Genomic DNA, 27,778 nt, shown 5'->3' on the forward strand with positions numbered 1-27,778 from the left:
CAGGTGTGATTAATGCCCTTATGCTAGGTTGCTGTAATGAAGATATTTCCAAGAATGCCATGGTGGAGTTCCCATTATCAAGTCTGAAGTAATGAGAAAGGTCCTAATTTTGTCTTAATTTTAATTTAACATAATGGAATACCAATGTAATGCCTTTTCTCCCAATATTTAAAGAATCAGTTGCCAATATTTTAAAATTATTTTATTTGATATCCAAAATTATTTCTAATTTCACATTTCTGTTGCAGGTTTATGTACAATTATGAAGTGTAAAGAAAAAGTGTATTTGAGCTTTCAGTATGTATTTTCCAAGTATACATACTGCAAGTTTAATGCATGAATATTTTGTCTCTTATAACAATACATATATATACATATGGACTACTAAATTTAACAAAAATGTCATAATATTACTACTACTGAAAACCAATATAAAGATTTACAGTAGTAGTAAACAAATAGTTTCGAAAATGAAATGCATAATAAAACTACTTGAAACAAAAGACATCTTAGAATTCAGATACTGAATATTTCCTGAAACAATATAATTGCTACTTAACTGTATTCAGTGTTTTAATTACATGAAGGGTCTTGCCTTCTTGAAATCATACAATGATTTTCTTAATTATATACTACTGTACATTATATGTTAATTGAAATCTGATAGTATAAACCAGAGCTATGATGCGCAATACATTCTATGTTGATTTTAATAGTTGTAAAAGAATAAGAGAAGTTTACCTCAATATGATACGTAGAACACTTCTGTTTGATACTCTCCAGAAATTAAAATGAATAAAACATTAACACAAAATGATTACAGTAAATAAATTGAAAGCAATTAAAAAATCAATTGAATGCAATTAAAAAATAATTTTAAATTAATTTTTAAAAAATTAAGTTAAACTTTTTTTTTAATTTTTGAAATTAATTTTTAATTGTGTTCAACTGATTTTTTAATTGTTTTCGATTTATTTACTGTAATCATTTTGCATTAATGTTTTATTCATTGTGATTTCTGGAGAGTATCATATGGAACTGTTCTACTTATCATATTGAGGTAAACTTCTCTTATTCTTTTACAGTTAATTGAGATCATTTAAGGTTACAAGATGGCATTCAAATGACAAATTTATGGAAATGATTTAGATCTTTGACATAGCACAAAGAATGTATTGTTTGGATTTGCACCCAAGCAAATGCCAGTAAACTAATTGTTCTAAGGCTAGTTTACATATTTAGAATAAAAAAAGGGAGTCAACCTGAGGAACCTACAATCTCTGCTGAGAGAAACAACATTCCTCCCTGCCAACTTGAAAAGGCTGCAATAAATTCTATTAGCTGTGGGGGGTAAGAGGAGACAAAAACCCCAGATCTTTCCAAATTCAAAAAATGGCAAGGACCTCAGCCCCAGAACAACAAGTAAATTTACTTTGGTTTGTCAGTAATCTGAGAAGCTTTAAGATTTGTATTTCAGTGCATATATTTAAGCTTTGAGTAGGCATGTTGGTACTACAAGAACGGCACCTCCGTAGTCAGGGGCAGCAGTGCGTAGCACACACTTCTTGATTAGACCGGGCTTTGAGCCCATGACCACCAAATACAGAGGATGCGGAAAGATCAGGGAATGACCACCGCATATCCCCGAAGCAATATGGCCTTAGTTGCTAATGCTCCTAAAAACCAAATAACAACAACAACTACAAGAACCAAAATCACAAAAACTTATAAATTAAGCAAATTTTAATATTTCTGAAATATGATATTTGCCTTGTGATCTGCATTTAAAAAAAAATTTTTTTTTAATTGAAGATACACTCACAAGCCAAAATATTATGACCACCTGCCTAATAGTGTGTTGGGCTGCCTTTTGCCATGATAACTGCTTGCATCTGGTGTGGTATCAATTCCACAAGACTGCGGAAGGTGTCCTTGGGTATACTGAACTAGTTGGACAAGACAAAGTCCCACAGTTCTGCAATGGAGCGAGGCTAGCTGGACTGGCAAATGCTGAGTTCCATCCCATAAATGTTCAATAGGATTAATGTTGAGAGATGGCTAGGGAAGTACATGAAATGCTTGGACATGATCCTTGAGCCATTCCTGAACAATTGCAAGCTTGTGATACAGGGCATCGTCTTTTTTAAAAAAGTCCAATACCATCTGAATACACAGTTACCATGTAAAACTTGGTAAACCAAGGTAAAACTTGGTCCAAAACAATACTGAGGGTATGTTACATCATTGCAGATGTTCACCTGCTGCCTGTTGAATATGCACCTGTCCATCGGCATGATGGAATTGAAATCTTGATTCATCAGATCAGACAACTTTTGCAGTCATCCAATGCCCATCAGGAACAATGCTCTTGTGCCCACTGCAGGTGTTGATGATGGTCAGTCAACATGAGCACAAAAACAGGTTGCCTACTCTGTAGGACCATTTTCAAGCGTGTCTGATAGATTCACAGAAACATTTCTCTGTGCACCCTGGTTGCAGACTGCCATTAACCGAGGGATCGGTGCAATATGGCCTGAGCAGCCCATGCGCCAAAAATAACAATAACAACAACAACCGAGGGATCATGAACCATCCGTTGTCCCAGAGAGCACGTGCCAACCACCATTCACTTTGAATGTCAACCAGTGGTGGTCTCCCCATCCCAGCACATTGGGCACTTGTGTCGCTCTTCAGACCATTCCCACCATAACTTCACTATGGCAGCCCTCAAAAAGCCGAAAATGGCTGTGATTGCTGAGATGCTTGACCCTGCTTTCTCAGCACTGCAAATCACTTCCCTTTCCCCACTGAACAGGCTTTGCACTGATGAACTGACAAGCACTATCTATGCCATCACTATATTAGCATTAGCATTAGTAAAGGCACGTGATGCAAGAAAGCCAGCTTATATAGCATCAGCCAAAAAAAAAAACATTCTCATTTCATCCATCCACTCGCTCAAAATGTTAGTCTAGTTCTGCCTTGAACCTATTTAAGCTATCAACTTCTACAATGACAGATGGAAGTTTGTTCCAGCAATCAACCACCTGCTCGCTAAAGGCAAACTTCTGCACATCTATCCTACAACTGTCTTTCCTCAATTATTCTGAGAAAGAGGAAGAATTCCATCAGCATTGAGCATGCTCAAACCATTCAAGGCTTTATACACCTCAATCAGATCAACTCGCAAGTGCCTAGTTTCCAGGCACTGTAATTTGCAAAATTTAAGCCTTTCTTCGTAAGAGCAACCATTTGTTCCATTCACTAATCTTGATGCCTTTCTCTGTACTCGTTCCAGCAGCTCTACATCCTTCTTAAAATGAGGCCTCCAGACCTGTATACAGTACTCAAGATGTGGCCTGACCATTGCCTTATATAAGGGGATAATTACCTTCTTATCTCTACTAGAAAAATTCCTGTATATCATTGACAAGACACCATGAGCTACTCTTGCAGACCGTCTGCACTGCTCAGAAAACTTCATATCTGCCTGCACAATTATCCCAGGTCCTTTTCATTCTCTACCACTGTCAGTGTAGTACCACACAGTTGATATGTTACTCTGGGGTTACTGCTTCCCATATGCAATACTTTACATTTGTCAATGTTAAACTTCAGTTGCCATCTCTCAGTGCATCTGCTAAACTTTTCTTGATCCTGTTGCAGCAGCAAAAGGATCTAGAGTCATTAGTGTCATTAACAACCCTGCCGACCTTCATATCGTCTGCAAACTTGGACATTAAGCCTGATATTATTGTTATTATTATTATTAGCTACATGGTGCAAGGAAGCCTGAGGCTTATGCTGCTGCAGCCAAAAAAAAAAAAAAAAAAAATTTCCGAGTTACCCTGGGAGAGAGAGAGAGAGAGAGTCAAAAGTAGAAAGGGAAGAAAGAAAAGAATGATGATATCCAGCTCAGGACCCTGGGTGTGCAAAGCCCATGCCATCATCAATATCATTAATAAAAACAAGAAAACAACAATGGATCCAACACTGAACCCTGGAGGACTCCATTAATAACATTAGTCCATGAAGAGCAGTGTACATTGATTACCATGTTCTATCTTCTCCCACTCAACCATCCCTTTATCGATAGCAGCAATTTACCTCCAGTGCCACACTGCTTCAATTTGTGCAGCAGTCTTCCATGTGCACCAACCGGGCTAACCGGGTGGGTAAAGTGCCTGACTGGCAACCAAAAGGTCGCGGGTTCGAATCCCGCCTCAGGCTTGAATCAGAGTAGAAAATGCAAAAACTTTGGGAGGTGCATTATGGCCACAGAAGCCAATGCTCCAACAACAAAACAAAAAAAAATAAAAAATCTTCCAAATATATGATATCAAAATTATTCCCTATATACAGTTCCTTTGTGACCACATCATAGTATCCAATCAAACTGGTTAGACAAGACTTCCCTTAATAAACCCATGCTGTGTCCGTGCAGTGCTTCCATTAATTTCCCTGGAACAGAAGTTAAACTAACAGGTCTGTAATTACTTGTGTCACCCTTTGATCCTTTTTGTGAATTGGTGTCGCATTTGTACATCTCCAGTCCATGGATACCTCCCATAATTATGGCTAAAGGTTTGCTTACTTCCTTTGCTGCCTCCTTTAATATAACTGGATAGATCCCATCCACTCCAGGTGCCTTTCTTATGTTTATCTTCAACAATTTCTTCTTCACTTTGCTCTAAGTTAGTACAAAATCATCTATCTCACTGCCACAGTTTAATTCACCTCTGGCATTCCCCTCCCTGAAAAACTCCTCATGTGTGAATGTAGATGCAAAATACTCATTTAGTTTGTTAGTTACCTGAGCAGGATCGTCAACAGTTTAACCATCGATATCAAGTGGACCAATCTGATTCATTCCCCTTCTTCTAGAGTTTACATAAGTGAAGAATTCTTTGCTGTTTTTCTTTGCATCCTTTGCCAAAGATTTCTTGTAATCTGCCTTTGCCTGCCTAACCTTCTTTGTGACTTGGTTACAGACCAGCTTATATCTATCATAGGCTTCTGTGTCACCTGTTAATTTATATGTATCCCATGCATTTTTCTTCTCTGCCACCTCTCATTAGTTCATCTGACATCCATTTAGGCCTAAACCTTGAGCAATATTTCTTCGTTGGTATGAAAAGCCTTGTAGTTTCCAAGATTAATTCTTTGAATGTTTCTCATTTTGAATTTGCTGTTGGTAACATCATCAGTTGGTCCCACCGTATAGAATTTAAATACTGTCTCAAACCGCCATAGTCACCTTTACAAAAGGAAAAACCCTTCCCTTTACCCCTAATGGTACTTACCTCTTTGAATAAATCCTACTTCAGCACACTGTGATCACTACCACCTAGTGGTTCCTTTATCTGCAGATTCTTAATGCATGAAGAATCACTACTGATAATTAGATCAAGAGTATTACTCCCTCTAGTTGCCTCCCGAACATGCTGATGTAGAAAACAATCATCCAATAAATCCACAAAAGCTTTGCTAGTGTGTGAGTGACCAACCCACAAATTCCAGTCAATATCTGGGAAATTAAAATCCCCCATTATAAGATACTCTGATTTATTGGCACACTATTTCTCTGTACAGTTGTTTATTATACTCATCAGCGTCATTAGGCCTATAACACATTCCTACTCTCAATTTTGCTTTCCCAGGGGTCCCTGTTTATAATGCTTTCTCACTTATGGTGCTCTTTGAGAACTACTTCAAAAGTGCTACAACAGGAGTTTACGGCACTTGAAATAGAAGCAATTCACCTGTCTAAAAGTTAAATTCTATTTATTAATAATAGAAACTAACAATCATATGTTTCACAGATATTTTCTCCTCTGCTTCTTCAGTGATTGTGACCTTGCTGTTAAACCATTACAATTGCTGAAGAAGTAGAGGAGAAAATATCTGTGAAACATATGATTATTAGTTTCTATTAGTAATAACTAGATTTTAAACTTTACACAGGCAAAGCGCTTTTATTTCAAGTATTTAACACTTCGGTTTCTCATTTTTTCAACTATTTGATGCGACTGCTGATCTCCTACTACCTGAAGAGGTAGCAGGAGATCAAGCAAATGATGATGCAACTTGTGTTTCAAAATGGTTGTAGAAACTGTATCGAGTGCTCCTTAGATGCTATTTTCTTCAAAAAAAAATTATTCTCTCAGGCGCAAGATATGCAACTTCAATTTGTATACCTTATTCAATAAAATAACATTTAAATTATCCAAACTATACCCCATACTTAATTAATTAAGCACAAAACACTAATATTAGGAAAGTATAATACTTACCAGCCAGGATTTTCGAATATGTTCCTTAAGATAGTATGTGACACATGGCAGTTGTAATAACCCATACCTATGTATGACCTCCATTTTTTGTTCTTTAATGCAATTGTCCATAAATAATCAATTAATTCTTGTTCCCCTTTAAAAGGAAATTTATTTGTAATGAGAGTGCCAACATTTTATTACATCATTTATTCATATAAAAAAGCAAATTAAATTATGATTTTATTAAACAACTATTCAGAATTTATATAATTAATCATTTCAAATTAATACCCATATTCATGAGCCTTAATTATTTATTTCATTATTCCTTCTATTTTAAAGAAGTATTCATGCATATATCTGCTCAGATATTCCTTACTTTTTAATCTACAGCAAATCACAGTAAGACTTTCTTTGGCTGAAAATTTATAATTCTGTTTCAAATTCATTTATGTCCTTTATTAGTCACCAACTCTGAAAATCATCCAGAATTTGGGCTAAGATTTCTCAACCATTCTTTTCTTGAACTTTACTAAGAGAAAAACCGTCTTCTTTAGTCAAGTGGTTATAATGCAGTTGCTTCCCTTTTTTCAGCAGTATAGTGACAAAGTCATCCACACTAAATATACAGTAAACCTTTAATTTAAGGGATTCTCATTTTAACAGACTTCAGAAATAAGAGTAAGTTCACGAAATCAGGCATTTCACCCATATGGGACCTAGCAATGTAAGTGCCTCATTCTGATGGTATTTACCACTAGCTAAACATTTCAATTAACAATAAAGAAAATTTACCTCTCAGCTAAAGAGGAGTTTGGTATTTCTTTCATTAGTCAATATTGTACAGCAGGGGCGGGCCAACTCCGGCCTGCGAACATGAGTAATCCAGCCTGTAGTCATTTTAAAATACATATAATAAACAGTCAGCCATTTATTATACATATTTTTGAATTAATGGAATTTCTCACGTAAATTTAGAAAATACTCTGCACACTGCTACGACAAATATTGATCCAGATATCGATTCACTGATAAAAATAAACAGTATCAAATCTCTCATTAAATATTATAAAAATAAAAAATACTACAATTTTTGTTACTAGAATTGTATTTGGAATTGTCACTATAATTGTATTTTTGTAATTTTATTTTCAGTTTGCATTTCATTTTTCTTATTAATAAAATTAATTATATGTAACGTGTATATATAAATATTAAAATAAATCATATAAAACTTTTATGACAATTTTTTAATTATATACCATTTTAATAATCCTAAAAATCATGGAAAGCTAAAAAAAATTTGGTCCATGTGTACTTCAGAGACATTTTATTTGGCCCACCATTTATAAAGGCTGCCCTCCCCTGCCGTACAGTATAGGATAATCAGACAGAAAAATAGAATATCATATGAAGCTTTTGCCCTCCTTTACAACCACTGAAATTGTTATTGAAGTGTGCCTAACTTGAGTCTACGTGTTGTTATGATGTAACAAAAAGCAAATCATGTGTCCTGCAGCTTTTAAAAGATTCATATTGTTGAGAGAGTCAGGATTTTCCTCATCATCTTTTATCAACCTGCCAAGCATGTCAGGCCTCAGTAGAGTGTTATCTGGAATGTCTAGCTAAGGCACTTTAGTGGTCTTCAGTCTTTGACTGAAGACCTCTAACATACCTTCAGTCTTTAGTGGTCTAGAGGTCTTCAGTCTTTGACTGAAGTCTTTGACTGAAGACCTCTAGAGTGCCTATTTCAACCTACAGAGGTGGACAAAAAACTGTATCACTTGTGAATTTTGCAAATAATGTGTTTTGCACTGCATTGTGAGTGGCGGAAATGTTCAAAATACATTTGTTAGATGGGATATATATCTCTGTGAATGAAATCCAATAAAAATATTCCACCTGATATACCTAATTACCATAAATATCTTCCCAAAGGGTAAAATGCGTAATTAATAGAAATATGAGAAATCATGCAAATGGCAATCATGACAAACAAAAATATATTTTATTGCATTTACACGTACAAACTGAAATAACAAGTTAACCAAATAGTATTATGTACTGTAAATCAGCAAAATAAGTCCTCAATATTTTGTTGTTCCTCCTCAAGCTGCAATTACAATGATCTGGCATAGAGTTAATCAACTTCTGGATATACGGTTGCCCAATTTTGTGGTACCATACCCTTACAATGCTCTCTTGCAGCTGAATCTTACTTGTTGGCTTCTTCTGAGCAATTTTAGATGACATGATGTACCAGCAATTTTCAATAGGGTACAAATCTGCACTGTTGCCGGGCCAGTCCAAAACTGTAATGCCAGCATTTCTGAGGTATGACTGCACCTTAAGGGAGAAAAACGAGGGAAAATATTGGTGTAAATATGTTTTAAGCCTTGTGAGACAAGAAGACAAACTCATCATTAAATCTAAATAGCATAAAACTTACCAATTTTTCTGTGTGGCAAGGTGCTGAGTTGTGTTGAAAAATGCAGTTTTTGGACATCTGTGGTGATCCCTAATAATGGGTTTCAGGCACTCCTCCAAGATAGCAATATAAGTTTCTGGATTCGCCAATCTGTTAATAAACTTAAATCGCTCCACCCCTTTGTTTTTTTTATGCATCGACAGACCATCTGACCGGCGGGAAACTTTACAGTCGGTGTTATGCAGTCAGGATAGTATGCCTCCGATTTTCATCTTCTGACATATCACTTCCCATCCGAGCCATGCAGGCTGAATTTCGATTCGTCAGTAAAGATGACGGTGTCCCATTGCTCTTTTGTCCACGAAACATGCATTTTAGTCCATGCAAGTTGTTTCTTCCTCATTTGTTGGGTCAACAAAGGCTTCTTCTTGAGCCAATAGGCATGCAGACCACATTCCGAAAGCCGTCTTTGGATAAGTCGTGCACTTGTTTCAACGCCAGAGGCCACCTCAAAGTCCAGTTTTAGATCAGGAGCACCTAGCATGGCGATTACAAAGGCATAGCCATTTCAAATATCAATCTTGGGAAGGCATAGTCACTCTCTTATGGTCTGATCCAGGTCTTCTCTTCACATCACCGGTTTCATGCTTTAATTTCAGCACCCGGGATACTGTTGACTGGTGGCAGCCTATTTTATCAGCGATAGCACGCATAGAAAGCTCTTCCTGGGACAGAGCAACAACTATGCTTTTTTTCTTGGTGTCAACCGAACATATGGCGTCATGCTTACACCTCCGAAAAACAGAGTACTAATAAATGTGTATACTCTTCCAACGGCGTATTTATAGAAATGGTTGATGCAATACCCTGAAATTACTGTCTGATGCAATAGAAGCATTATCTGATGTAATACCTTTGCTTTGCGACAAACAAAATGACTGTAATCAAACAATATCTTATACGTTTCACTACAAATATTACATTTTTTAAGGTGATGCAGTTTTTTTGTCCACCACTTTAGATTCCTGTACAAATCTCAAATCGATCTTAATTAGAATACTGGCATTTCCATATTTAGGAAGAGGTCCCATACTTCAAAATGCCTAACAATCCTAACGGGTATGTTAGAAAGGAATCACTGCTTAAACTCAATTGTTCTTTTTCTCTATCACTCATTCTGAATTGGAATTCTACCATAAAGGCAAATAACTAGCAACCATTCAGAGTTCACCTCCAAACAACTGTTTTTTTTTTTCCATTAATTCTTCTACTTTTATTGTCTGCAATGATCATATTTGCTAGTCTACCAAAATATCACATGGGCAGTTGCTAACTGCTGGCTCTGTATTCTGGACTTTAGAACTATAACTGCAATGATTCAGAAACAGCAAAGTTGGCCTATAAAATTGAATTATTTGAATGTTTTGTAGTTTTTTTACTTTGCATCTATTTTGATAAACTATCCTTTTTTTTTACAAAATTTGCATGGAGTGCATTTTTTTATTATTATTATTAACCTATAATTAGAATTACTTCATTTATTTTCTGGAAATTACAACCTAGGAATTCTAGCACAATGTGAACAACTTTTTTGTAACTTTCTAATCAGTACATCCAAGGCCACAACTTTTGCTTAGAATCTTATTAAAAAACCTAAATTCCATTAATATCCTACCCTAATTAAGTATTTCACATGGCAAATGAAGTAAATGCCTGCAGACATGGTTTAAAGCACACTGAGGACAAAAAGGGAAGCACAAAAAGTACCCATATCCAAAACCACTTACTGGCAACAATGGAAACTACATTAGTATTCAGTTTTATTAATATTAAACATATATATAAAATTTTAAAACATTACCTTTTGGAGATTCTACATTTAATGGACGATTTAGCCTAATATTTGAGGGTACTGACTTTTCTACAAGTTCTTCGATGCTCTGAAATACATTACAAATAGCTTTTATTAATATGTGTAAAAATACAGTTCTTAAAATATTAAAAATTAGCATTAGCATTAGTAGAGGCATTTGATGCAAGAAAGCAAGTTTATGCAGCATCAGCCAAAAAAAAATAAAGTAAAATAAATAAATAAAAAATAACCACTTCCACTTCACCCCTCTGTTCGTTCGAAATACCTGTCCAGCTGAGCCTTAAACTTATTTAGGCTGTCAACTTCCATGACAAGGGATGGAAGTCTGTTCCATCTACCAACCACCCGCTGGCTAAAGGCAAGCGGGTGGTTGCCTTTAGCGTGGTGGTGACAAGCGGGTGGTTGCCTTTAGTAAAAATCAAGCTAATATAGAAATATAATTTATAGCCAGTCTTGTCTAAACCTCTCACATATGCAATTTATTTTCTTAGAGTGAAAGAGGAAAAATTTCTGGAGTACTTATTATTATTATTAGTCATATGGTGCAAGAAAACTTGAGGCTTATGCTGCACCAGCCAAAAAAAATTTCCAAGTTACCCTACCCTGAGAGAGAGAGAGAGAGAGAGTCAGAAGAAGGGAATCACCAAGAAAGCAAGAGAGAGAAGAATGATGATATCCAGCTCAGGACTCTGAGTTTGCCAAGCCCATACTCACCAAATGTGAGCCTTATCCTTACAAGATAGTCACTTTTCACAGCAGGGATTATTATAGTTTAGCATAACTAATGGTAACTGGGTGAAAAAAAAACAGGCTAGCATGAAAATCTGGAACATAAAAATAAAAATTCAACAATGCCAATCTGCAAAATTCATTTGATCAGGCAACAGATTAATCGCTAATTAAATTTAAGGATTTCTAAGAATTATAATTCAATAATTTAATTAGGCTATGCTTTGTTGATTTAGATTCAATAACAAAATATTATGTGCTAAATTTGGGCATAAATCAAATAAGCCTTGGTTTGAGCTTTACTATCCAAGGGGGCCCTTGCTGTTTTCTTTTGTGAAGATATCTGAAGATTTTGTGAAGATTTCCTTTTGTGAATAATCCTGTAATGATGTAATCTGGCACCTCTTCGCATGCTTTGTGCTTAATGTCTCATATCATTATTTCAAAACTTTCATATTTCATTAAAATGAAATGGTCAGGGAAACAATTCTATAAGATTAATCATACATTGACAAAAATATAGTATACTAATAATGCACATAAAAAATAGAACTATACATATTATAAAAATAAAATACATAACAACCTATAAGTGATATAAAATCACAATCTCTCAACCATGGTTTTCAAAACCTAACAATATTTTCTTTATCAAGCAAAAACTTGTTGACAGCTGATATACTATATTTATATTAGGGTTGCCAACCCTAAGAAAATACAACAGTATTATTGTTATAAACATCAGGCCCAACCAAAAATGGACCATCTCAATTTACAAATGCAAATCCTATGTTCCACTTTATGTTAAATGGAGCAATCCTGATTTCAACCTTTTATTTCTTAGAGCGAAAGAGGAAAACTTCTGGACTACTTATCCTTACAAGATAGTTAATTTGATTAACTTCATTCATTCTATCAAATTCATGCTCTAATGCCATGACTGAGTGAATCTTCAGTTTGAAGAATATGTGACGAAGTGGACAGAAAAAAAAAAAAAAAAACATCCTAATACATTGGAAGGGAAATTAATGGCAAAAAAATTTTAATTTTACTTGTATATAATTAATGAAATTGCCACATACATGATGAAAAAAAAGCTAAAAAAAAAAAAAGGAAATGTATATATATAATAAACAAAAATTACATTGTAAATAAGTGTGAACAGCATTATTGTTATAACTATTCCTTTTTGCTGAAATGATTTTTTTCCTTTGTTTTTTTTTTTTTTTTTTGTTGCAAGTATTCATTAATATGTATAATATATATTCGAAAATACATGATATTTATGAAATATAGTAAAATTAGCAATTTTTTTGGGTTGGTGTGGAGGATTGCAAAGTTTGTCCCAATTTGTCCTTCATACATTGGCATCATGATCTATGTATAGCAATACTTTGCATGTAATCACTTTCACAATGTTCTACAGAGTTCTGTTGCCATATCTCCAAATGTGTCCCACAGATTTGAAAATATGACAATTCTAATTTATATATTTTTTTTTAAAGAAGAATCGCTCTCTAATTTTAATTTTGTCCTAAAATTTGGTACACTATGCGACATTCTAGTTCATATGCATGGCCTGACCATGGCCATGGCTCATTTCGCATGAAAAAAAAAAGTGCAACACAAATTTTATTTATTGTACGATAGTAAAATGGCACAGCCACAGTTTTGGGTCCTTTCAAATGAATAATCTGTCTGAAAGTATCATAGTGGTTGTCAAACAATGAAAAATATAAACAGAACTTGGTGGCTCAAAGTCATTCACTAGTCTTCCTCCCTCATACTCTAGCTACTGGAACTGAGGGGAGCTTAGTGATTGAGCTTGAGATGCTAATTAACCTGTACAAAAATTACTGCTTGTTTGAAAGCCCTACTAATGCCAAACTGCTTAATACTTGTACAAAACTTTTACTGTACCTTGTCTGGAGATACATGCAGCTAAATTCTAAACACCTTACAGTTATTTTTTCCACATCATTGCTATGTGAAAACTCCCATTAAACCTACAGTACTGTTTTATTGCAATAAAAAACTCATGTGCTGCAATCTGTTCATTTGAAATGAGCCTAAGGGCCATTCAATCACCTGTGGTATCACCGACAGTCTGGAGGGTGATACCACAGGTGATTTGAATTTTAAACCAAATAAGTACTGTAATGTACATAATTTCATACCATAAAAGTAAAATCAAAGAACAAAAACTACAAGTTGTCAAATCTGGATAACTCAGGTCCGACATATGAGGCCCAACCCAAAGCATGTAAAAAGCCCTGATATATGTAATTTATAATTTATACTCACAAAAGGAAACTGGGAGAGGTCCCCACCTGGGCAGCAAGACCCAAATTATGGCCGATGACTAAATCCAGTCCTGGGATAATCCTTTAGTTTTTTGTTTAGACAAGATTAAAATGTAACAATTGTTTTGTTAGTTTTGTGATGTAAATGTAAACCTTTAACACTTTTCTGAACAGAAATACTATTTACACAAAATCTGGCGAGTATGGGCTTGGCACATCTAGGCCCCTGAGCTGGATATCATCATTCTTCTCTTTCTTGATGATTCCTTTCTACTTTTGACCCTCTCTCTCTCTCTCTCTCTCTCTCTCAGGGTAACTCGGGATTTTTTTTTTTTTTTTTTTTTGCTGGTGCAGCATAAGGCTTCCTTGCACCATATGGCTAATAATAATAATAATAATAAGTGTTATATAAATATACTATATAAAATTAAAACGTCGAAATCGTATAGCGAATGAGTTCAGATATAGGTATTTAGTTGCTTATATATTTTTCTGGGATGCTAATTTTTTATTACCCGACAATATAATTTTAGTAATAAAAAATTATGCAACTGTCAAATTTCTGATTTAACATCAGATCGAATTATTGTTCAGAAAGTAGCCGGTAGTTTGTGGTAACTTTCTGTTTGTGGTAACTTCAGTGCTGTTCCACGTGTTTTACTGACCTCTAGTCTCATACGTAGAATGGTGAGACGTCCCGTTTTTCGGGTATTGTCTGGATTTTGAGCATGGCGTACCCCAAAAAAAACTTTTGTTTGGGGAAAGGGGTCTGTTGTGCCGTTCTGCATCCAAAACTGTTTATCTGTCAATCACTTGGTATCTCACAATGAATGTTTCTTCCTCATTTGTTGGGTCAACAAAGGCTTCTTCTTGAGCCAATAGGCATGCAGACCACATTCCAAAAGCCGTCTTTGGATAAGTCGTGCACTTGTTTCAATGCCAGAGGCCACCTCAAAGTCCAGTTTTAGATCAGGAGCACCTAGCATGGCGATTACAAAGGCATAGCCATTTCAAATATCGATCTTGGGAAGGCATAGTCACTCTCTTATGGTCTGATCCAGGTCTTCTCTTCACATCACCGGTTTCATGCTTTAATTTCAGCACCCGGGATACTGTTGACTGGTGGCAGCCTATTTTATCAGCTATAGCACGCATAGAAAGCCCTTCCTGGAACAAAGCAACTATGCTTTTTTTCTTGGTGTCAACCGAACATATGGAGTCATGCTTACACCTCCGCAAAACAGAGTACTAATAAATGTGTATACTCTTCCAACGGCGTATTTATAGAAATGGTTGATGCAATACCCTGAAATTACTGTCTGATGCAATACCTTTGCTTTGCGACAAACAAAATGACTGTAATCAAACAATATCTTATACGTTTCACTACAAATATTACATTTTTTAAGGTGATGCAGTTTTTTTGTCCACCACTTTAGATTCCTGTACAAATCTCAAATCGATCTTAATTAGAATACTGGCATTTCCATATTTAGGAAGAGGTCCCATACTTCAAAATGACTAACAATCCTAACGGGTATGTTAGAAAGGAATCACTGCTTAAACTCAATTGTTCTTTTTCTCTATCACTCATTCTGAATTGGAATTCTACCATAAAGGCAAATAACTAGCAACCATTCAGAGTTCACCTCCAAACAACTGTTTTTTTTTTTCCATTAATTCTTCTACTTTTATTGTCTGCAATGATCATATTTGCTAGTCTACCAAAATATCACATGGGCAGTTGCTAACTGCTGTCTCTGTATTCTGGACTTGAGAACTATAACTGCAATGATTCAAACAGCAAAGTTGGCTTATAAAATTGAATTATTTGAATGTTTTGTAGTTTTTTTACTTTGCATCTATTTTGATAAACTATCCTTTTTTTTTACAAAATTTGCATGGAGTGCATTTTTTTTTTATTATTATTAACCTATAATTAGAATTACTTCATTTATTTTCTGGAAATTACAACCTAGGAATTCTAGCACAATGTGAACAACTCACAATCGCCTTGCGAAAGGAATTTTCCCTGATTCTTGGAAACAGGCAGTGCTTCGACTCATCCTAAAAGGTCCAGATAAAGATCCTACTCTACCCAAATCTTACCGCCCCATTGCTCTTCTCGCGGTCTTGGGAAAGGTAATGGAGCGGCTGCTTCAATCCAGATTATCCACCTACTACCAGACAGCCAACTTAGACTCTCCAAAGCAGTATGGCTTTAAGCCAGGATGCTCCACTGAAGATGCTATGAACAATCTCCTCAACACAACAAACTCAACCACAGAAAAATATCTACTGGCTATCTCCATTGACTTTGCTGGTGCCTTTGATTCCATCTGGTGGCCCAGCATTGTCATTACAATGCTGGGCCACCAGATGAATTGAGATTACGTCAACTCAATATTCCACTCAACCTCTACCGCTGTCTCCAGAACTACCTCTTCAACTGCTCAGTAACTGTTCAAACAAATTTTCAGAAAACCTCCCGACCAGTTGTTAGAGGGTGTCCACAGGGCTCAGTTCTTGGGCCCTACTTCTGGAACTTGATACTAGATGAATTCCTTCTTATGGATCTAGGTCCTGTGGACTGCATGGCCTATGCAGATGACCTCATCCTTCTTATCAAAGCTGATTCTAGAACTCAGCTTGAGCAAATTGCCTCCCCTGCCTTAACGATCCTCCAAAATTGGGCAAACAACCACAAGTTAGTCATCTCTGGGGAAAAAACGAAGACTATCCTCCTCAAAGGATCTTTGGACATAAGAAGACCGGCCCAAATTAAAATCTCTGGGCAGACATTGCAACTCAAAACAGAACTAAGATATCTAGGAGTAACCTTCGACTCCCGATTAACATTCTTACCTCATCTTAATTACCTCTCCAACAAAATACGTCGTTATACTGCCATGATCGTAAGAATTAGCAGAGCAGACTGGGGTTTGAAGTGGAGGACTCTCATGCTACTTTACAAAACCATCTTCTTACCAGCTGTGTGCTATAGTGCAGCCATATGGTTCCCTCGTGCCATCATTGCCCGTAATAAAGCAAAGCTACATACAATTCAACGCAATATCCTACTCACTGTGACCAGAGCTTGCCGCACAGTCAGTAATCCTGCCTTGCAGGTCTTAGCAGGTACTCTTCCTCTGGACCTGGAGGTTATTCGTCGCGGCCTTGCATACCGCATAAAGAGAGGAATTCCCACCACCATTCTGGATATAACACTCGATCTAGCTAATGATCCAAAAAACGAAATGAAACAGATTTACTCTAAGCTATTCCAGCATTGGCAAAGATCTTGGGAGCAAATAACCAAAGGTGAAACAACTAAAAGATTTCTTCCACAAGTTATGATAACTGTACCAAAACCTCCTCCATGGTACTCACCAGGCCTTCACGTCTCGTTCTTCCTCACTGGTCATGGATCGTTTCAGGCCAAGCTGCATGCCCTGGGTCTCACCGATTCTCCTCTCTGCACATGCGGCGACAATGAAGACTGGATTCACCTCATGTATAATTGCCCTCTTTATGATTTACCCAGAAGTCTCCTAATTACCAGAACTGGAAATATACCCAGTGGGCAGGAACATCTCTACATAATTGACGAAACCAACTACAAAGCCTTCACTACTTTTGCCCAGACTGTATTTGAAATACGTCAAATTCACCTACAGCAAACTGTTCAACGCACCCCCATCTTATAATGAACCCAAAACTCAATTCACAGAACATATCCTGAATGGAATCAAAGAAAACACAAACAGAATATTGATCTTTATCCTGACCTAACAGGAATCTCTCGACATTCACAAAGGAAGCTATCTGACAAACCCATGAACCCAAAAAGGACTTTTCTACAATAGACACAAGAACTCCAAGCAATCCTCGAGCTTCATGAATCCATGTGCCTCCTCTCATCCCCTAAGAGAAGGTTATCCAAGTCCTCTACCCAGTGTGGGACACTGCTCATTGCCCACAAGTCACCCTTGGATGAAGAAGATTAAATTGCTGACACTGGGCCCCTTGTCCAATGTGGCACCCACTCACTTGCCGGCACCTCCTCTCTTCAAGGTGTGTAGGACAATATCTGATTTTCCTACTTGTGTAGGAACTCATATAAATACTCCTCTGGGAGTGGGACTGGCATTTGACATCAAATGCAGGGTCATACTATTAGGCAATCTGACTTTGTGGGTCACTTGACCTCACAATCTTTTCTCTTCTTCCTGAGGCAGGGTGGGCTTCCCCCTTTGGGGGGGAGCCCACCCTATCTCGCCCTCTTTCTTCTGCTTACCTTCTTTCTTCACCTCAATCTCTCACCCCTTCTCCTATTTCAAAAAGAAAGAGAAGAGGAAGAAAAAATTTTATTTTTTATTTTTATTTTTTTATTATTTTTTTTATTTTTATTTTTTTTTATTATTATTTTTTAATTTTTTTTATTTTATTTATTTTTTTTATTATTTTGTTTTTATTTTATTTTATTATTTTTTTATTTATTTTTTTTTTTTTTTTTTTTTGGCTCTCCCTGGGAAGCTCAGGCTAACCCCAGGGTCGGCCAGCCAGAGTTCTCTTCCCACATACCTGGTCCGGCTCCCAGTGCCAGTGACGGTAACTAGCGGTCTGTGGTGTTCCACGAACCCTAGGCTAAGCGGCCAGATGAACAACATAACCCGCACTAAGCAAACATGAACATACACTAACATATGCTATCTGGCCTTGACAGTACTGTACTGTCTTACTTCACAAGAGATTCAAATGCGGAGTTGTGCGAAAGCACCGGTGTCGCTTGTCAAAAAACACTATGTCACTATCTCACAATGATAGATCGGAAGTGGAACCATGTTGTAAAGACTAACCGACTAACCTAAACATACACGCAGTTCAAACTAATAATATATAATTTTATTAATTTAGCATGGTCATTAACATTATCGTAACAAAATAGCAACATGCGTATATTCTACATCTGCCATTATCGAAATGCGGACATCATAATAAAGCAGTGTGAAGTGCTTTATTACAAGCTCGATCCACTTGTTCATGGGCTACTATTGATATCCGTATCATGCTATTTTTATGCCTAAAATAACCAGTAAGAAAAAGCATTTTATAATTAATTTTTGATAAAATAGGGCATCAAATATTTTATTTTCTCCACATTCAGAAATTACTATGCGTAACAATGAATATTCGAAGGAATAAATAATTCATTATTGCAGCATTGAAATATTTACATTAAAAAGGATTACTTCTCTCCAGACGAGCAAAAGATGAATACAAAGGGTGCATGACGGGGTGGTGGGGGCGAAGAGCCATACGGATGCAAATGTTCAATTAAGAAGAAAAGAATAAAAATTTTGGCTGCAGCAAGCCTGTGTCAAGCCTTTTAAGTCTGGATGGAAACAGGAAAAACCGTCTCGCACTAGATGAAAAATTACCAGAAATACTATTGGTCTGCAGCCACTGAGTTGGTTACACTAGTTAGCACATTGATTATATCACATTAGTTGCGATCAGTCCTTTCAGACCGTGTTGAAAAGATTCTAGTTCGAATCCCGTCTCAACTTGTGGAATTTTTATGGCTTTTTTAACAAAAACATGGCCGAGTTAGTTGGTCTGAGACGGGTCTCATGGGAAACTTCGGCTTTTCACCCAGCAAAAAAACAAACAAATCAACCACCCCAGGGGCTCACATCTGGTGAGTACAGGCTTAGCACGCCCAGGGTCCTGAGCTGGATATCATCATTTATCTCTTTCTTGGTGACTCCTCTCTCTCTCTCTCTCTCTCTCTCTCTCTCTCTCTCTCTCTCTCTCTCTCTCTCTCTCTCTCTCTCTCTCACACACACACAGGGTAACTCGGGGATTTTTTTTTTTTTTTTTTTTTTGTTGGTGCAGCATAAGCCTCAGGCTTCCTTGCACCATATGGCTAATAATAATAACCAAACAGACGCTATTGCAAATATAACATTAACCCTGCAGTCTTAGCTGCTTCATCATCATTTCACACACTTATCACCATCGTCACCCATGAGAACTTGTGCCTGAACACAGTGACTTCCAGGCTTTTATGTTAACATGGCCCTGACTGCTGGTTTTTCAGAATCAATCACCTCTTTGCTGTCAGCGTTCATACTTTTGACTGACTCTCTCTCTCTCTCTCTCTCTCTCTCTCTCTCTCTCTCTCTCTCTCTCTCTCTCTCAGGGTAACTTGGAAATTTTTTTTGGCCGGTAAGTTGTACAAACTTTTGTACAACTTATGGATTTAGTGCTTGTGTTTCTTTATTCGACATGTTGTCTGTCAATTTCAACAGGACACCAAAATTGAAAAGTTCACTGCTGGGGACCAGCAGTGCTGGATGGATTGATAGTCTTCTTGTTCTAAGAGCACAGTTTCAAGAAAAGATAAATAAAATAAAATAATAATAATTATTTTTATACCGGAAGTTTTTTTCAATCTAATTCTCCCCTTTGTTCCCTTGGCCACCTTAAGGACTGGAAGCATGCAGGGCCGGTGCTATCATTAGGCCAACTAAGCAGTCGCCTAGGGCGCAGACTCAGAGGGGTACGGTACTGACCTCAGCCTATACTTCCCTTGGAGTTTTGGGGCACTGACTTTATGATTTGCCTAGAGCGCCAGTCGCTGGCGGCTTATCTAGCGCCGACCGTGGAAGCATGTTCTGTTCTTCTGTCCACACTTCTCAGATTTTAAGCAGTCTTTTACTAACATTTCTCATACTTTTTCTCCTGGCTTTAATCCTCTCTCTTCAATCAGAAGAAAATTTCCTGCTTTTAAGAGACTTTGCTGCTCAGAAGACATTTAACAGAAAAAGACTATTATAATCTCTACCTCCGGTTCCTGCTCCAGAAATCTTCAATTTACTGTACACTTACAAAAAAAATATTAATAAATTTCTGGGAATAAATTAAAAATGTAGGCTATTTCATAATTGCATTAGGCTGCCGTAGCCAAGTCAGGTGCGAAGGTACGTAAGTACACATGCCTTGAGTGACCGAGGTTCAAGCCCGTGACTGCTAAACATGGTGCTGTTCTTTGTATTCTCTCTATCTTGTGAACTCCTCTAACCGTATGATTGTCCCGGAGTATAAACACAAAACTTATTATAGTTGATCAACGTTTTTCGTAGGGTAAACGGTTATCGTAAAAGAAATATTATGTCAAACGGTTGACGTAATATTTCTAAAGAAAGAATAATACATAATATACTTGCTAAAATATTGTTTAAATTTGTATTATAATACAAAACATTGTTTCATTTATTTTTACTAATAACCAATTCTTCAAAATTCAGTGCTAAGAATGACAGTAGCAGACCAATCTAAAATATCTACTAAAACAAATCCGGGCGCCTATTTCCTAGATTGGACCCATTGAGTATCTTTACAATAAATGTACATGAAGACAGTACTTCATGCACATTTATCATGTTTGACAAAAGATATTAACTTTTAAAGTTAAGTAAAGTTTAAAGATCCAATTTGGGCAACTTTCCCTATTAAAAATGGTGATGAGAGGACGTTCTCTGCAATGGGACAGCGATCACATGCAGCACTTGCTACCTTAAATAATGAGTGAATGGGAAGAGGTCTGTGCTAAAACAGTTCATCAAATAAACAGCAATTCTAACATTGCTAGTTATACAGTCCAACGTGTTCTCTGAGCAGATAAGCTACTAGGCAAACACATGAGGTCTGTCAATGATATAAGGAATTCTGCCAGCAGAGGTAAGGAGATGATTATTTCATTTTATAACGCCGCATCTTGAGTACTGCAACAGGTCCAGAAGCTCATTTTAGGAAGAATGTTGATCTGTTAGAATGGATATAGAGAATGCAGAATAGTGAGTGGCACAGAAGGGTACGCTTACCAAGAAAGACCAGGTTTGCAAACTGCAAAGTCTGGAGACCTGAGTGAAGTGTTGGTTGTTGGCCTTACACTGAATTGGCTTTGCATTAGAAATAACATCTTCTGCAACAATGTACTGGTCTGAGACGCTGGTGAATACTCAAAGTCGGGAACGGCTGATATAAAATTGTAATTCGCACACGTGGCGATCAGTTTTTTGAGTGTCTGCAATGAAGAGTTGGTCGTCGGCGCCCAGATATTTCCAACTTCTAAAGTGGATTTATTGTGGGGGCAAGACGTACAGATGTCAGTCTTGGCAACAACCAACATGGTTAAGTGCTTCCGTTTTGTGTTGCCAAGAGTTACCCTCCTTTGCAAGTTTAATCGGCACTGAAATACTTTAAACAATATTTTCCTGTTGGTATATGAAAGAGCTATTTGACGCTGTGCTATATACAGGGTGATTCACTACCAGTGCGACAAACTTGCAGGAGGTGTAGGGGCCACAAAGACGAATCGGAATCACATAGCATTGCAGGGTCCGAAATGCCTTCGTCATGCGGTAGAGGACGTTGAACGGGAGGTCGCGTGAACAGCGATCCCGCTGGAAGTCAGCATTTGCGAACCGGTTCCCGAGGCAGTAGGATGGACGCGTATTCAAACGTTGAACTGGCCGACATGCACCTCGCGTATGGAGCTGCGGACTGTAACGGGCGCGCCGCTCTGCGCTTGTACCAGGAACGTTTCCCGCATAGGCGTGATCCTCATCATACGATTTTCGCACGTGTGCACAGAAGGTTACGTGAGACTGGTTGTTTCACGAGAGGTACCATGAATCGAGAGCTAACGACGAGGACGCCAGACAATGAGGAGAATGTCCTACGTCTTGCAGAAGGCAATCCGAGTACGAGTACTCGAGCGATAGGCCAACGATTGGGTATTTCCCAATCCACTGTATGGAGGATACTGTCAACAAACCAAATGAGCTCATACCATCTGCAACGCGTCCAATCATTGGAGCCTGCTGATTATCCACTCTGGAGGGCTTTTGCTACTTGGTTTCTTCAACAGAAACGGTCCGCAAATGCTGACTTCCAGCGGGATCGCTGTTCACGCGACCTCCCGTTCAACGTCCTCTACCGCATGACGAAGGCATTTCGGACGCTGCAATGCTATGTGATTCCGATTCGTCTTTGTGCCCCTACACCTCCTGCAAGTTTGTCGCACTGGTAGTGAATCACCCTGTATATACCGCCTACAACTATTTTGAAGGCAGAGTTCTTTATATGAGAGAGTAGGCATGATTGTTTTCTAATACAAAGTTTGGTTTACTCACTGCAACAACTTCTGTAGACAGACTGTGCTCAGTATGACAGATCCATGCTATTTACAGAAAGTGGACCGATTGGGCAATATGGCAGATGTATAGAAATTCTGGGTTCATTTGGTGATCATATTAAAGTGGCTAATTTTGAAGAGTTCGTTTGCTATTAACTTACTTTATTAGATAATTTGGGCAGATAGGCTAAGAAGTGGCAACTGAAGTTTAACCTGACAAATGCAAAGTACTGCATATGGGTAGAAGTAACCCCAGAGAAACGTACCAATTATGTGGTACTACACTTAAGGTGGTAGAAAATGAAGAAGACCTGGGAGTAATTGTACAGTCAGATATGAAGTTTTCTGAGCAATGCAGACAGGCTGCCAGGGCAGGTCATGGGGTTTTGTCAATGATATATAAGAGTTTTGCTAGTGGGGAGAAGGAGGTGATTGTCCCCCTGTATAAGGCAATGGTCAGGCCACGCATACAGGTGGTCTGGAGGCCTCATTTTAGGAAGAATGTAGATTTGCTTGAGCGTGTACAGAGAAGGGCAACAAGATTGGTGAGGGGAATGAATAGATCCTCTTACCAAGAGAGGCTTAAGTTCTGCAAATTGCAGTGGCTGGAGACTAGGCACCTGCCCGGTGATCTGATTGAGGTGTATAAGGCCTTGAATGGGTTGAGCACGCTGAATTCTGATGGAATCCTTCCACTTGTTCAGATTACGAACCTAAGGGGGCATAAATTCAAATTAAGAGAAGACAGATGTAGAATAGATGTGCGGAAATTTGCCTTTAGCCAACGGGTGGTTAATTGCTGGAACAAACTTCCATCTGTCATTGTGGAAGTTGATAGGTTAAATAAATTTAAGGAGGATTCAACCTGCATGGCTCTGTACAGGCATTTGGAGGGAATGGTGTGATTTTTTTTTTTTTTTTTTTTTTTTGGCTGATGCTGCATAAGCTCATACACTTGCTTTCTTGCATCACATGCCACTCTACTAAATATATAAAAAAATATATGCACTAAATGGCCACTTTATTAAGTACATGAAATTAAATGGAGCGATCCTTCAGTATTCGCGATATAAAGCAGGAGCTGGGGTGTAGATAAGTACAGATGTCATATATGTGCAATTCAGGTCGAGAATAAGCAAGACAAACGATTTAAGTGAATTTGTACGTGGCAAGGTAGTCTGAGCTATGTACTCCAGTACGAATTTTGGAAACAGCAATCCTATTGAGATTTTCATGTAAGACTGTGCGTTGCGGGATGGGTCCAATAACCAAACAACATGAAGCCAACGGCGATCCTGATGTTGGAAACAGTTCGTTGATGTAAGAGGCTAATGGAGGCTGATAAGACTAGTGTAGGATAACATAAAGGCAACAGTCAGCCAAATAACTCAGTAAAACAATGGCAACCAAAGAGAATTTCAAAATGCCCGACTCATCGTAGCATCGCAGCCCGACGGAAGAACCGGGTTCACTCTTGGCAGCAAAATTAAGAAGGGGAGTTTACGGTGGTTTTGGGAACATCAACACTAGACACTGGACGATTGAAAAATCGTTGCCTAGCCTGATGAATCGTGGTTCCTGCTGTTTCACGCTGATGGGATGACCAGAACATAGCGAAAACAGCATATCCTTCCAGGTGTTAACAATGCAGGTTAGTGGTGGCGGTGTAAAGGTGTGAAGAACGTTGTCGTGGTGCACACTGGCTATCTGGAAATTGTTTCGACAAGAAAAAAGTATTACAAAAAATTATGTGAATATTATGTTGCTAGATATAGAAGACAATTATAATTTCTACTTTTATACTGCATGTTATTCACTGGCGTTCAAAGAAAGTGCATCAACCCTTAAAATTGTAATTGTCGTCCGAATAATGTAGTTATATGACAATATTTCTTAGAGACTGCATCAGATAAGATTGACACGAGTAGGTGATGACATAATATTGCATCAGCTGTTATACTTTCAGCTATATAAGCACACTGCAGTCATTCCTTGCTTGTGTCAGGATGACGAGTTACGTGCAGTTGACGCCTCGAAGAAAAAGTGCTATTGTTGCTTTACGTGAGAATGTTCTAAAACTAATTTACAACAAAAATAAAATAAAATAAGTAAGTAAATAAGTTAAAATGCACAAGGAGAATGTTCCATTACGGCCTATAGTTTCCTTCATTGGTAGCCCTACGTATGCTCTATCTAAATATCTGGCGCAGCTGATTTCTCCAGTTGTGGGTCGGTCCACGTTGGTCATTGGAGATAGTGTGGATTTTGTGAACTTTGTAAGGAGTCAAGATATAGGGGAGGACGAGATGATAATGTCATTGGATGTCGTATCATTATTCACGTGTATCTCCATAGCACATGGGGTAGAATGTGTGAAGTTGGCTTTACAGAAGGATAATACCTTAAGTGCTAGATCCCACCTAAACATAGAAGATATATGTTGTGCTGTTGAATTATGTCTTTCTAGTACAACCTTGGTTTTCCAAGGAGTGATGTATAAACAGGTTCACGGCACAGCCATGGGTTCTCCAATCAGCGCCATTGTCGCAAATCTGGCTATGGAGGAATTAGAGAATAGGGTTTTTGCGAGATTGGAGTTCCCTATGCGTAAGTGGAAACGATATGTCAATGACACGTTCACTATTGTAAAGAAGGGAAGAGAGGAAGATGTGGTCTCGTTTCTCAATAGTTTCTCCCCCTTTATAAAATTCACCTCGGCGGTAGAAATAGATGGCACCCTCCCATTTCTGGACATAATGGTATATAGGGAAGGCCCCCGACTTAGAACCAAGGTTTATAGGAAACCAATGTGTAGGGGCCAGTATACACATTATAGGTCGGCATAGACTGCTCAACATAAAAACAGTGTGGCTAGAGCACTTTTGGGTAGGGTGAGGACACATTGCAGTACCTCTGAGAAGGAGGAGAAGGAAATTAGGCAAATTAAGACGGATCTTATGAGGTGCGGTTACCCCCAGAGGGTCATTGATAAATACAACAGAGAGGAAGAGCCTAATCGGTAGTTCCGCCTGTACCGCTTACCACAGTGTATGTTCCCTACTATCCGGGCCTGTCAGATCGTATTGCGAGGATGCTTCGCGACTTTCAGACACGCTGTGTGCAGCTCCCGGGCCGGAGGTTGCACACAGTAGTGTCACAGGTCAAAGACCCCATTACTAGGAATGCTAGTAGTGAGGTCGTATATGAGATCACCTGCCCGGATTGTGGGGGAGACAGGACGGCGTCTCAAGGACCGTCTGGGGGAACATTCAAGAGCGATATGGACCGCAGAGCTCAATAAATCCGCCATTACCGAGCACTATTGGGAAAAACAACACCAGATCTCCCCCGACAACGCTGTCATCCTTGACCGGGCGCATAGATTCTGGGATCCCAGGTGGCTGGAAAGTCTGTGGATTGGATCCTCTGGCAACAATAGCATGAACAGAGACAGGGGAGTTAGGCTTCACCCCCTTTTTGAGGCGGTGGTTTTTGCCAGAGATAAACGTTTTAGTTTTCCACGCCCCCAGACCACTTCCGGTTCTGGTACACGTGAAAGGAATACCGAGTATGCGCCTGGTCATCCAAGTGTCCCGTGAACCTGGATGTGTCGCTTAAGTTTCATTATTGCTGAGGAAGGAGGCAGACACCTCCGAAAGCTTCAATAGTGTTTTTATCGCTTTTAAATTTATATTTTAATGCATTTTAACTTATTTATTATTTTATTTTTATTGTAAATTAGTTTTTTGTAAATTATCAAATTTTTGTAAATATTATTTTACAGTCTTTTGTATTATTTTATTTTATTAAATCAGTTTTAAACGGTTGGCGTATCTGTTTAAATTTGTGGTATGAATAATCCCAATCTTAGAGGCCTTATTGCAGATATCTGCTTCTTGTCATCGCTTTTCTTGTCAAAGCGATAAAAAAAATCGAGCGAAAAGTGTAAGTAGGCACTTCTGTAGTTACTTTAGCTTCATTTCTGCATTAGAGATTCGACAGTAATTTGTTACAGGCGAAAAAATGGTTGGAAGAACAAGTCTCTTAGCTGGCCAGGAAACAGCCCGGACCTGAATCCTATAAAGAACTGTTGACATCGCGTGGAATCTGCAGTTGCCAGAAAGAAACCAAAGACCTTTCGTAAACATCAGAAAGCCATAATTCGTGTTTGGAACCATGAACTGTCAGTTGATTATCTTCAGAAATAGATCTTGTCAATGCCTCGACGGTGTGCTGCTGTCATCAGGGCCAGAGGAGGTTCAACTAAATGTTAGTTTGCACCTGGTGAACTTTTCATTTAGTTTTCCATTTAAAATGATAAACTGAAGCAAATTGAGGGCTTCTGATAACATTTCAGCCATAATTGTCGTGTTTACCAAAACTGTTGTATAAAGGTTGCAAATGTTTATTTTAGAATATTTTGAGAGCACCTGTCAAATATTACTTAGCTTTGCCTTAACTATTAATAAATATCTTTTGTTTATATTTCTATTTGTGATGCTAGTCATTAACGTAACATACCATCGCGAAAAAGGGTTAGAAATGTGAAATTCCTAGGCGATGCACTTTCTTTGAACACTAGCGTATGTACAAAATAGTTGATCAATGCAAGCGATGAATTTGTTTCATTCTCATGACATGTTTCATTTATTTGACTTCAAGAAGGAACACGACTTTTAGCAGCTGAAATTGAGAAACTTTTGTTCTTAAGATCGAAAGATTAATTATATCCTTGATCATATTTTTTTTTTTTTTTTTTTTTGTTTGGTAGTTGTTGGCGCATCGGCTTCTGTGGCCATAATGCACCTCCCAAGGTTTTTGCAGTACTTTGATTCAAGCCCGAGACGGGATTCGAACCCGCGACCTTTGGGTTGCCAGGCAGGCACTTTACCCACCCGGCTAGCCCGGTCGGCTTCATATTTGTGATATTGTATCAGAGCGGCGCATATGTACCTCACAGACAGA

General features: G+C 38.0%; 1 protein-coding gene across 1 annotated transcript in view; it reads right to left on the reverse strand.

Moving 5' to 3' along the window:
- Positions 1-27,778, reverse strand: part of LOC150086180 (glycine dehydrogenase (decarboxylating), mitochondrial) — a 115,730-nt gene that overhangs the window by 73,089 nt on the left and 14,863 nt on the right. The window contains exons 2-3 of the mRNA XM_090374820.1: positions 10,565-10,643; positions 6,294-6,429 (exon numbers count right to left, since the gene is read on the reverse strand). Coding sequence (XP_090230946.1) covers positions 6,294-6,429; positions 10,565-10,643 — 215 coding nt within the window. The remainder of the gene's footprint in view (positions 1-6,293; positions 6,430-10,564; positions 10,644-27,778) is intronic.

The sequence above is a fragment of the Mastigoproctus giganteus genome, chromosome 5 (assembly GCF_048544385.1).
Source record: "Mastigoproctus giganteus isolate SK-2022 chromosome 5, ASM4854438v1, whole genome shotgun sequence".
Lineage (NCBI taxonomy): Eukaryota > Metazoa > Arthropoda > Arachnida > Uropygi > Thelyphonidae > Mastigoproctus > Mastigoproctus giganteus.